At 55.0% G+C, this 12,955-nt stretch overlaps 1 protein-coding gene across 3 annotated transcripts; it reads left to right on the forward strand.

Moving 5' to 3' along the window:
* Positions 1–23: 23 nt before the first annotated feature.
* PI16 (peptidase inhibitor 16) lies at positions 24–11,163 on the forward strand. 3 transcript variants are annotated; one of them, XM_063356310.1, is made up of 7 exons: positions 26–312; positions 2,285–2,522; positions 5,042–5,260; positions 5,878–5,987; positions 6,771–6,859; positions 7,258–9,348; positions 9,730–11,163. In XM_063356310.1, the coding sequence occupies exons 2-7, from the start codon at positions 2,370–2,372 to the stop codon at positions 9,870–9,872; spliced, it is 2,805 nt and encodes a 934-aa protein (XP_063212380.1). In that variant the 5' UTR covers positions 26–312; positions 2,285–2,369; the 3' UTR covers positions 9,873–11,163. The 3 variants fall into 3 exon arrangements, with proteins under 3 accessions (XP_063212382.1, XP_063212380.1, XP_063212383.1); XM_063356313.1 differs by having other exon boundaries at positions 2,413–2,522; XM_063356312.1 differs by having other exon boundaries at positions 24–2,522; positions 9,733–11,163.
* The last annotated feature ends 1,792 nt before the right edge of the window (positions 11,164–12,955 follow it).

The following is a 12,955-nucleotide window of genomic DNA, read 5'->3' on the forward strand; positions in this document are numbered from 1 at the left end:
TAAGCAGAAGTGTCATTTTAAGTGAAAAGCTGGAACACTTCAGTTTGGAAAATGTCGAAAGAAACACTTTGGCAAATGTTTTGTCAGTTTTAGCCTGGTTCCCTAAACAAAGTGGATGCAACAGCTCTGCCTGTTCCTCCTTCCTAATAACAGCCTCTGCCCGTCCTTCACAAATTCAGCTTGTTTCAGCCAAACCTGAGGGGCAGAAGACGATGAGCTCTTAGAGGCAAGTAGAGAAAGATCCTGCTGCTCCCAAGACGATGCGTTAGCCTTGTTAGACGCCAGAGAAGCCACGCTGAAGACCCTCGAGACGTGAGTCAGTAGAAAACCCGGCTTCCTTGCTCCTGCAGGGAAGAGTTGGGCCTTCTTGGAGCCCACCAGCCTTGAGGCAGACCCCACACACCCCATCAGGTGTCGGCGTTCAGCTCCTGTCCCCTGTGCTGGCTCCTGGGGGTGCGGTGGACGGGCTGTTCCTTGAGTGAGCAGAAGGAAAGCCGCATTCTTCATGCGCTTACCTAATGCCGGCTGGACACCAGCTTGTCAGCTCCAGGGTGGGGCTTGGACCTTGGGCTGTTAATGCTTCAGACATTGGCTCCAGAAAGAGCTGTCGGGGGCAGGTTGGGGAGTTGAGAAATGGCCCTGCACCCCTTTTGCCAGCAGCCGCGCCTGACCTTGCCAAAGGCATCGGCTGTTCCTCACGTTTCCCCCACCGGCCACGTGCCCCGGTTGTGGCTCCTCCAGGGCTGTTTTTCTCTTGCCCACAAGCACTGCGTGTCCCATTCCCTTGATCCTTGTTGCTGTGCTATCTTCTGCGAGGCTTCGTCAGGATGCTGTAGTGCCAGGGGCTATGTGGAGCTTGGCCCTTCGTCTCCATGTCACATTTGCAGGGAGCGGTGTGTGTTTTGGGGTCTTCTCAGCACTGCCGTGTTCCTCGTAAGCCATGCCGCAGCGAGCTGGCCCACAGGAGCTGGAGCCAGTGTTGGCCCTTGCTAGTTGTTTCTCCAGGTCTCTGGAGATGCAGCAGCAGAGCTTTGGAGGTGTCTCATGATGGAGACAGGTTTGCCTTGACCCAGATTCCAGTTCACCTTAGCAATAAATGGGAACCTCTGCTTTGACCAGATGGGTTGACGAGAGGTTGTTGAGATGTGAGCCTCAGACCCTGCTTGCAGAAATTGCACTGTTGAGAGTATGGTAGACCCTGGACCTGATGGAGATGATAATACGCAGAGGTAGGAGATCTGGGGGGCCGTAGGAGAGCTATTGTGTCAAGAGAGGTGATCCACAAAGGGAAAAATGGCAAAGTATTGCCTGGGGAGCCAGGAGGGGAAAGGGGGAGGCAGAGCCACCAGCATGTGATGAACTTGGCTCTGCCAGAGCTGCCCACCTGCGGATCCGTTCTAACTGCCTGCGGTCCCCCGGGGCAGCGCCTGGAGCAGGGCCGGGTGGTTGCACAATCTCCAATGGGGAGGAAGAGGCTGGAGGGTCTCTGCCGGGCAGTCTCCGTGGCAGGGTGATTGGGGACACCTGGTGCTGAGCCCCCCAGGTGTCTGCCTGGGGACGGAGCACAGCCTGGCCCCACAGAGCCAAAGGCTGGTTATTCCAGCCAGCCCCGAAGGCAGCTGTAGGCTGGCTCCCCTTTTGGGGGGCAATTTCACCTCTGTATCCTCTTCTTCCTCTCCTGCTCACCCTTCTCCTGTTGGCACAGGGAAGGGGCATCAACCCTCTGCTTACCCGCCCCCCTTCCCAGCAGGCGGGGGGAGCCCCAGGGGGGCTATTCCCCAATTGCCCACAGCTTTCCCCCCAACACGGCCGGGGCACAGGCTCAGGGCTGGATGAGGTGGGCTCTGGCTCCCAGCTGGGGAGTTCCTACGCTGCAAACCGCTCTCAGCAGTTGCATCTTGCTGCCTTCGTTTCTAGACACAGCTGCGTTCCAGGGACAGGGGAGGAGGACCCTTGTGTAAAACAGGGCTTTGCCGGTTGCTTAGGGATGATGATTATTATTATAGTTTAAGAGAACAGGGGCAGGGGGTAGAAGAGAGGACCCGTAACTGAGGGCTAAGTCGACGTCTGAGGGTTGGAGCGGCAGAGGCTGGGATGAAAATATTTCGATTTGGGGATTACGAATCAGGCACAGGGTCTGTCTCGGGGAGCGGACCACGCGCGCTCGTTGGCACCGGCCGTACTGCAGCTTCTCCATCACGGCCGATATGTGAGATGGGTGTGTACCGCGTGGCTCCGAAACTCTGCTCTAATAAAGAAATACATTTCCTCCCCAATCTTCAAGCTGTTGGGTGTTCCTTGCTTTTGGGAGGTGCTTTAAATGTGACTGCCAGAGCCGTGGGCTGCTAAGAGCAGAAGCTGGCTGCACGATGCTGAGCTCAGGTCTTCCTCCTGTTTTCCTGTTGCTCACAGCGCTGGAGCTGAGCTGGTCCCTGAGCGATGAAGAAAAGCAGATAATCTTGGATGGGCACAATAAATACCGCTCCCAGGTCTCTCCTCCTGCTATGGATATGCTGAAGATGGTAAGTGGCTTTTCTTGCAGGGGAATGTCAGAGGGTGTTTGTGTAGCGCGAGCTTCAATCTTAATGCTGGGAGAGTTTTCTTTAGGGGAGACAGGGCAATTCCTCTGTAGGGTTACAGCCAGGCAGCAATGGAGGGGTTCCCTAAATTGCCTCTAAAGAGATGAGTTTCCTTTCACCCATAGCGTTGCCTTTGATTGTTTGTGGAAGTTCCTAAGTGTGATCCGAGTCCCCTGATGCTCTGTGCCAGAGCGCTGCAGGTCTCACTCACGGGAGTGCTCCTGGTGATGGGGAGCAAAGGCAGGTGAGACATCGCCATGGGCTGGAGGGGGGATCCTGCCGTCCGGGGTGTTTGCCTTTGCGGGGCTTTTGTCTATGGGAGGGGACACCAACTTCGCACATGACAACCGGGTCACTCAGTTATTGGGGCTTTCCGTCGTGCTCCTGATCCCCTCCGTGACTTGTGTGTGGCTTTCTTGGAGGTGAGGGGTCCCCCATTTTGCTTGGGGAAACCGAGTCAGGTTTCTACACCATCACGTGTAGCCGCAGTGGCAGCCAAAAGGAGCTCTGGAGCTGGTGCTGCTTTTTGTCTTACTCGGACCCTTGATTTGATTAAAATTTGGCTATCGTGTTTTATCTTGCACCACATGTGATTTTTCTCACTGTTTGCAATGCGCGTGGAGGAGGAGGAGGAGGACAACAACTGTTTATCACGGATAGTTGGAATGCTTTGCTCTTTCGGTCATGGTGAGCTTGGAGGAGACCTCTCTGCCTGGCCCAAAAGTTGCCCAGGCTGAATTAAACCTTTGTGGGCTGGTAAATGGGAGCTTACAGAGCAAAGGAAGCAAGAAGCGATATTCAGGCATAGGAGGGCTGACCGGTGCCTTCAGACTCAAAGGGGACAGAGCCAGAACCCCGATCACCGTGATCCCACGGACACCCACCAGAGCAAGGCATGGAAAAGTTGGAGAATAAGGGATTTGGAGCTAAGGTCTTAGAAAAAGCCTGAGGGAAACAATCTCTCAAGGTTCTTGAGGCAGCGGCAATTCTGAACCGGTGACTGCTGCTGCCAGCTGAAGCTTTGATTGCAGATCGCGTGCTTTGAGGTGCTCCCCGCCGCAGCGTTGCTTGCTTTCTGCTTAAACACGGGGGACCCACTCGCAGCCCAGAGCCAAAGGCTTTTATTTTTGAAGCGCAAGGAACATTCAGCTTACGGCAGCCCTGACAATTTCTTGGTAGAGGTTTTCCGTGAGAGCGCCGTCCTCGCCTCCCTCCTGGGATGTTTGCTTGGGCTGCCTTCGCCTCCGAGCTCACCTGCTGCGGTGGCACCGTGCCCGGCTGAGGTCACCCCGCGCTTCTGTTTGGGACACGGCTCTGGTTGCTGTGGAAATAGTTAGGCGATGGGGGGGGGGGGGGGGAAGGGGGGGATACGTAGCCTAAAGCTACTTTTCTTTTTTAATGAGGCAAATCCTGCAGGTGTGAGTCTCAGATTCTGGAGCCCAGCTCCGTGCCAGAGGGGTGTGCACTCCCCAAACAGGGTTTCCAGCCATCGCTCTCAGCCTGGCTTGGGGCCACGGTGGGAGGTCAACCAACATTCTGTGCCTCCATCCAGATGTTTTGGTGTTTCCTTCTCCCCTGGTCCCTTAGCGCTGCTGCTTGGTGTCCCCTCGACACCGCAAAGGTGACATGTCCTGCAGCAGCGCCATGCTCTGTCCCCCTTTGGATCCAGCCCTGGCTCTGTTTGGGAAGGTCCCCCCTCAGGACCCGCTGTTTGCTGGGCTGCCTTCCAGCCCGATGCAGAAGCAAAGCTGCTGTCTCCATCAAATGGCGCAAGGACGGTCCAAACAGCTGCAGTGTAGGGTTCCCTGCATGTCTCCCTGTGAGAAAACCTCTTCTCCTCTCCTCCTCCTCCTCCTCCTCCTCCTGCATGTCAATGCGGTCAGCAGGGGACCGTGGGCCGGTGGGCTCAGCTGGCGGTGGGGCCGCTGCCGCTCCGGAGGGGGCTCCTGGCAGCCGGCCGCATCTCGCATCCAGGCAAACAGATGATGTTTCCCAGGAGTGTGTGCTCCCAGGCTCTGTGCAGCTGCTAGGGGAGATGTGTCCTGCTCCCCTCCCGTCCCCACCCTGGTCAAAGAGGGATGTCCCCTCCTGTGTGACCCAGGGGGAGTTTCCTCCCTTCCTCCATCCAACTTCACAGTTTCTCCACGCTGAGTTGAGGATGGTCATGATGATGTTAGAGATGCTCCAGGCAAGGTTGTGAGAGTCGTGCTGATGCACTGACCTTCCCCTATTTGCCCTATAAGCTAAGGTTTGGGTTGTGCTGGGACTGACTGAGGAGCTCCCCTCTCCTGAGGACTCCTCAGAGGACACTCAGAGACACCCACGTATCGGGTAAGAATTTGAGTTTTACACGTGAATGGGAAAATTGTGGCCAGAGAGTCCAGGGGTCCTTGGTACGCATCCTTGTGTATGTTGGAGAGCCTGGTGTCCCTCTCTGTGTGCTGACGCCGAGTTTCTTCCAGAGCTGGGACACGGAGCTGGAGGCCTTTGCTCAAGCTTACGCAGAGAAGTGCATCTGGGACCACAACAAGGAGAGGGGCAGACGAGGGGAAAACCTCTTCGCTATGGCCCCAACCCTGGACCTGGAATTCGCGGTGGAAGACTGGAATGGGGAGGAGAAATACTACAACCTGACGACTTCCACGTGTGTCCCCGGGCAGATGTGTGGCCACTACACCCAGGTACCGAGTCGGTGGGGCGGAGGGATGGGGTTGTTGGGAAAGGAGCTGGGCCCCCAGAGTCTTTGCAAAGGTGTGAGGAACCGGGCGGGAATCAGAATGATACAGGGGGACGTGGGCATGGTGCCAGCCATGACCAGCCTTTTTGGAGAAGACCTCTTTTAAACAAGCTGTGCAGCCCTTTTTTTTGGCTCCTTGGCAGAGCTGGGTGCCAGTTTGTCTCGGGCAGAGATATGAAGTCTCTGTTTCTTCACGGTTTGGTTGGGAGCAAGGAGAAGCAGAGATGGTGGTGGTAAATACGAGGATGGATGGATGGATGGAAGGTTCCAGAACCAAAGCCGAGATGGTGATGCTCTACCGGGGTGGACTCTGTGGTAGGAAAGCTGGGACACTTGGATAAGGGGGCTGCAGCCCGAGGTTGGGAAGGTGGTGCAGACAGGAGCAAGGGGCAGGATCCTGAATGCTAAAGCAACGTGAGGGTGTGGGATCTGGGGCGCACACTAAGAGATGAGGGGGACATTGGTATAGTGACAGCAGCTTTCAAGGCTGGGGACCAGGCTGCCAACAGGGCACCTGCCTTCACCCAATCACCTCACCTTCACCCCTGGTCTTTGCCTCAGGTGGTCTGGGCAAGCACGCATCAGATCGGCTGTGGGTCAAAGTTTTGTGAGAAGATCGAAGGAATCGAAACAGAGGACATGTACCTGCTTGTTTGCAACTACTATCCCCCGTAAGTCCCGTGGCTCGCGTGGCTTGGTGCTTCTTGACGGGGTTTCTGTGCTGGAAATGTCCTTCCTTCAGTCCCTATAGCAGAGCAGGATTTGGCCTTGTTCAGAAATAAAAACAAAGCAATTCCAAGAAAGGCTTTTGTTATCTTGGGTTGGTCACAAAGGAAGGAAGGGTTGTCTGGTGATCCTTGCCCATGATTGCGATTACTGAGGTCTGGTTCAGCTCCTGGTGCAGACCCGGGGAGGGAGTTCCCCCTGAGAGCCACCCAAGGCTGATGCTGAGGATACAACCGGCAGCTCCCTGCTCCATGCCTTGTTCTTCCCTGCCAGCAGCAGCAGTTGCCTGGGATGGAGAAGCACGTTTGCACCAGCAGGAAGGGTTGGATGTGGGAGGAGAGGTGGGTGCCTGCTTGCAAGGCCCTGGGACTAGCCTTGGGGACCACTTGCTTGGAGCTGCTGAGACCAACAAGAGCAGCCAGTTGCTGCAGACCTTCTTAGGGGTCTTGTGATTTTGTCTCCCTTCTGCTCCTGTCTCAGTGCCCATCATCTGCTCCATTCTAGGGGGTGGTGAAGGAGCTGGTCCATGGAGCTGTCTCCCCTGGTTTTAGCAGCCTTGAGGTCAGGCTGTTGAGTAAACGGCACTGACACTCTGTGGCAGGAGACCAAGACCTGATTTTTACATTAATCCTGAGTCTTGGCTTGGCTGGGATATTCGAGTTGACTCAAGCCCCCTCTTTGGGATGGGTGTTTCCCTCTCTCCTCACGCCGCCGTCTTCTGCTTCCAGGGGTAATATGAAAGGCCGAAAGCCGTACAAGGAAGGACCCTCATGCTCGCAGTGTCCTGAGGGCAGAGTCTGTGTCAACTCCTTGTGTGGTAAGTGAAGTGAACCCTTGTGGGTTGGGCTCCGAGCTCTCAGGAAGTCCTGGCCCAGCAGTCCCAGGGCTGGACCATGACACATCAGGTGCGACGGCAGCCGCTAAGACAGGTCAGCTGCCTCGAGATGAGGAGGATCAGACAAGGACCTTGCACCCCCTTAGCCAGCAATTGTTGCCCCATGAGGATGCCCCTTGAGGGGCAGGAGGTTGTGTGAGGCAGACGAGCTGTCTCCAGGTTGGGACCTCAGAGTGGGGGATGGCCCAGAGTGACCTGAAAAGGGTCGGCTGCTGCTTCACACACCCCCGCTGGTTTCTGCTGGCCCTGCTCAGAGCAGGGGAGCCGTTGAGGTCAGCTGACCCCAGCCCTAACCCATGGCACTTTTCGTCTCTTACCAGAACCCACTGTAGAAGAGACCACTCCAGCCTCTGTGACAACAAAGGCAAGCCCATCCACCCCAACCACAGCCATGCCAAAACCCACAACCACGCCAAAACCCACAACCACAGCCAAGCCAGCACCCACAACACCAGTGCCCACCACAGCCAAGCCACCACCCACAACCATGCTCCCCACCACAGCCAAGCCACCACCCACAACCACGCTCCCCACCACAGCCAAGCCACCACCCACAACCACGCTCCCCACCACAGCCAAGCCACCACCCACAACCACGCTCCCCACCACAGCCAAGCCACCACCCACAACCACGCTCCCCACCACAGCCAAGCCACCACCCACAACCACGCTCCCCACCACAGCCAAGCCAAAACCCACAACCACGCTCCCCACCACAGCCAAGCCACCACCCACAACCACGCTCCCCACCACAGCCAAGCCACCACCCACAACCACGCTCCCCACCACAGCCAAGCCACCACCCACAACCATGCTCCCCACCACAGCCAAACCAGAGCCCACGCTCCCCACCACAGCCAAGCCACCACCCACAACCATGCTCCCCACCACAACCACAGCCAAGCTACCACCCACAACAACACTCCCGACCACAGCCACGCTCCCAACCACAGCCAAGCCAAAACCTGCAACACTAGCACCGATCACAACGGCACCAAAGCCAAAACTTACGACCACGCTCCCAACAACAACCCCAGCCAAGCCAAAACCCACACTGCTAGCACCCAGCAGCACTACTGCCAAGCCAAAGCCCACCATGCTAACAACCACCATGCCAAAACCCACTACAACTACCACTACCGCCAAGCCAACTACCACCACACCAAAACCCACTACAACTACCACTACCCCTAAGCCAACCACCACACCAAAACCCACCACAACTACCACTACCGCCAAGCCAACAACCACCACACCAAAACCCACCACAACTACCACTACCGCCAAGCCAACAACCACCACACCAAAACCCACCACAACTACCACTACCCCTAAGCCAACCACCACGCCAAAACCCACCACAACTACCACTACCCCTAAGCCAACCACCACACCAAAACCCACCACGACTACCCCTACCACCAAGTCAACAACCACAATACCCAAGCCAACACCCACCACACCAAAACCCACCACAACAACCACTGCAGCCAGGCCAATGCCCACCACACTGAAACCCACCTCAACCACCACTATGGTCAAAGCAGCACCCACCACACTGAAACCCACCCCAACCACTACTATAGTCAAACCAGCACCCACCACACTGAAACCCACCACAACCACCACTAGAGCCAAGCCAATGCCCACCACACTGAAACCCACCCCAACCACCACTATAGTCAAACCAGCACCCACCACACTGAAACCCACCACAACCACCACTACAGCCAAGCCAACACCCACCACAGCAAAACCCACCACCACTATAGCCAAGCCAGCACCCACCACAACTGTAGCTAAGACAAAACCTGCCACAGCCAAGCCAACACCCACCACGCCAGCATCTACCACCACTACAGCCCAGCCAACACCTGCCTCTACAACATCACCAAAGCCAAAACTCACCACTACAACACCAGTACGTACTACAACAGCAAAGACACAACTGAAAACTGCCACAACCACAAAGTCAGAACCCACTGAAACAGAAAGACCCGGTCCTACTGAGGCAACTGGGCTAACTCTTTCCTTTGAGCCCACATTAGACCTGGATTATAAAGTATCTCCAGAAGCAGAGGCAGAGGTAGACACTGGAGAGCCTGTTAGCCCCTCAACCACAGAGGATCCAGCCTTATTAGAAAGCATGGGCACGGCCTTCAGCCCCAAATCAGTCCCAGAAACAAATAAAGGTGTAGAAGAGGACAGGAAAGAGAAATCTGCCTTTTCCAGTCCGCCTCCATCCCTCAGCCAAATTGTTCCAGAGATCAAGTTAGGTTTCAATAAAGCTGAGCTCATAACCCCCTCAAAGTCAGTAGTCTTCAGCCCTGAAGAGCCCACCTTCTTGCGCTTAACATCATCTTCCAAAGAAAAAAGAGGGCAGAGCCCTGCTTTCCAGACCTCCCTCTCAGGTAAGGTACTTGTGGAGTCTGTCCTGGCATGGACACTCGGATGTTCAGTGATCCCCAAGCAGCATGGAGAGCGCTTGGGAGGAACCAGTATCAAACTGGTCCTCTGGATCCTCCTCTCGTATGTGGCACCAACTCTTTTCCTCACTCTTTCCTCTAACACTGGAAGGGGCTGGTTGGATGTCTCGTTCGTGAAGCATGGTTTTGTTTACAGCCTGCTCCCCACTAACCCACCGGCTGTGTCATGCCCTCGCTGGATCGGTGCACTGCTGCCTCACACCTCGCGGTGTCTTGGTGCACATCACTGATGGACCTGCATGAGCGGGAGTTTCTCTTTTGCCCAGATCTTCCCCTCTAACTCCGTGTTTTCTTCTCTTCTGCCAGCAGGTGCCCTGGACACTGAAGAACTGGAGACAAACTCAGACCAGACAAGTATGGATCAGCCCACAGCTGGAGCCCCAACTACCTGCTTGGGGCTTTCACTCTTCCTCCTACCCAGTCTCATCCTGGTGGGCCTTCTGCTTTGAATGGTCTTTCTCAGCTGTCCCTCCACCAGTCACCAAGGCTTTCTTCAGCATTGGTTGTTCCACAACCCCGGTAGGCTTGGGAGACACCACGGACAATTCAGGTTGACACACTCTCTTCTTACACTGCCTTATCTGCTCCAACCCCGACGAGCCAAGGGCAGCTGGCAGTCCTGTGGGGACTTGGTCCCCTTCCCAAGGAGACCCAAGGGCAGGAGGGTGCCTGCCATAATGCTGGTGACCTTGGATGCTTCTCCTTTCTTCCCAGCCAGCCTGGGCTTCTGGTCTGTTTCCGAACTGGAAATGATGAGCTGTCCCACCCACCTGTGTGGCTGGCAGGCCCCGCCACACCATGTCCCCAGGGAAAGCAGAATGGCTTGGCCACCCAGGCGGCGATGAGACACGGTCATTGGTTTTGGTGTGTGTCTGTAGATGAGACATGGTGGTGGGGTTTGGTGTTTTGTCAGGATGAGTTTCCAACAAAAATGCTCTTTTCCCCTCCTGATGTGTCTGTCTGTCTCAATTTTGGAGAAGTTTCATCTCTTCTCTCCGTGTCCAAAAAGAGTGGCGCTTTTATTTTTTCCACAGGAAAGGATTCCTATTTCCTTCCTGGTTCTGGTACAGCTGCGGCCAGTACTACCCAGCTCCACTCCTTTCTCCTCCTCACACTTCTGCAACCCTTCCTCCTCCTCCCTTCTGCTCTCTGCCGCCATTCCACAGTTAGTCCATGGCCACGACTTTATTCTACGCGTGTGCCTGCACGTGTGTGCACGCACAGAAGAAAAACCTTCAGCGCTAAAGAGGAGCTCCCGGCTCCTTCCTACAGCTTTCTTCTGCATGGCTTCCTTCTTTGCATAACTTAAGTGTATTTGAATTTAGATACAGATCCCGGTTGACATATATTTTGCGTGTGGTGGAACCTGGTCCAGGAGAAACAAGTCATCACGTGTGCTGGTACAAATTGAGCTCGAGAGAGCCAAGTGAATGATGTTAGAGGTTACTGGTGGTTCCAGGACTTGTTGGAGGACCACTTTTGTTGTCTGGGACACTGTGTGTTTTATTCCCCCATGTCTCTGCTCCCTTCACCTGAGGATTCCCAGAAAGGTGTGTTAAATATGTGACGAGCTTTGCAGAGTGGTGGAAGGGGTTAGAAGACATAGGCCCTTCTCTGGCTGTAGCACCCTTTGGTTTCTTAAAGAGATGAGGTGGAGAACGACCTGAAGGCCAATACTCGTGTCCTCCCCTGTGATGCTGTGTCCTGTGCATCCCCAGAACATGCACTGAATAAATCCTCTTGCGAAAGTCTCTTGTGGGGCGTGCAGTGTCTCGCTGGGGGATCTGGAAGCCGGGGACCTGCGTATTCAATCTGTAAAATGCTCTCGATGGTGTCCTTAGGTGGAATTGCTAAAAGACAACGTGGCTCCTGGGGTTGCTGAAGGGTTTGTTGGGTTTTTTTTGTGGCTTTCCAAAAGCATCGGGGTGCAATGTAACGTTTTTAAGCCTGTGTAAAAGCAGCAGGAGGAGGCGGCTGAGGATGACGTAGGCAGTATTCTCCGAGCGCCCAGCTGAGTGCAAAGCAAAAATGTGTCCCCACCAGGAATTTTTGGGCAAGGAAAGCAAGAGGAAGAGAGCTCAGAGCAAAAAAAAAAAAAAAAAAGGATCAAAACCGGGGCTGGAGCACTTCTGGTTCCCCGTTTGGAGAGACCCGGCAGCCAGACTCTCCCCACCCCCAAACACACACTTTTTCATCGTTGCAGCAAAGAGCGAAGTTGCCTGCGAGTGTGTGTCCCCAGATCCCGTGTTTCTGCAGCATTTTCACTGCAGAATGTCACCCAGCTGCCAGCGGCGTTGGGAGAAAGGGCCGCGCGAGGCGCAAACTCGCAGCACGGGAGCGACGCTGGGGTGAGACCTTGGCTTTTTGCTTTTCCCCATCCTTGTGCCTCTGCTGCCCCACGGCTCTGTGTTTCCCTTCTCCCTAAAACCCTGCTGCAGGAGCCCAGCAGCACCAGTTCTCTCGCAGGAAACCAGCTGCCTGCGGGGTTTTTTTAGGTCACGGTCACGGCTGGCCCCGCTGAACGGTGACCGGCAGATGGCAGTGGGAGAGACACCGCAGAGAACTGGGCAGCTCCGAACTCGCTACGCAGAACCCTACAGAGAGTCCAGGGCTTTATTTAATCACAGGCATCAGATGTAGTTAAGAATCAGATTAAAAATAACCTCCTGCCCAGGTGCCATGGCTGCCGTAGGCTCTCGTTGCAGGCTGAGCTCCTGCTACTGAGCTGTTTTCGGGGGGAAAAAAAAGCCAGCTTTGGGTTAGGGACAAGATGACAGAAATACAGCCAGAGCGGCTGCCGTCCGCCTGTTGTAAGGGATGGAGCTGGGAGAGCATTTCAGGCCCCTGACTGGTTTTGCATCTGGGTGAAGGAGACTGTAGCGTTAATTCCCTAGAAACAATAAAAGGAGCAGAAAAGCATTTTTCCTCCCAGCAAAATCAGGGCATTTGGTCAACACCTGATTTTTTGCAATGCTGGATCCCCCACCCTGCTGAGAGCCGTTATGGAGCTGGGAGCAACCGTGCTGCTGATTAACAGCATTAGCAGAAGCCCATCAAAATAACTGTAGAATCTGACTGTTTTATCATGATTTTGGGGCTAGTGAACCTTCTAAAAACCGTTGAGTTTTGTTTTCCTTAAGGGTTTGACTTCTGGAGACCTGTAATTGTGCAAGGACCTATTTATAGAGTTCCTTGTAACAGAAAATTCAATACCCGAAAGCAAATCCTCTTCCCCCCGCACCCCAGGGCTGTGGGGCTGAGCCCTGCCAGCACCAGCATTTGGATTGGGTTGGTTTAATCCTAAATTAGAGGGATTTAGGGAAGGTGACCTCATGGCAGGGGCAGGGTATGGCATGCAGGGGAGGACACAAAACATCCAGGGGAGAATTTTGCAGCGTTTCGGCTCCATTTCTGGGGTTGGCATGGAGGATGGATGCTCTGGCATCAGGGTGACACAGCGGGAAGCTCCTGGAGGTGGGAGGGGAAATGGAGCCAAGACCCTGGCAAAGATGCTGCTGGGTCCTGGCAGCCC

This window comes from Chroicocephalus ridibundus, chromosome 20, assembly GCF_963924245.1.
Source record: "Chroicocephalus ridibundus chromosome 20, bChrRid1.1, whole genome shotgun sequence".
NCBI lineage: Eukaryota > Metazoa > Chordata > Aves > Charadriiformes > Laridae > Chroicocephalus > Chroicocephalus ridibundus.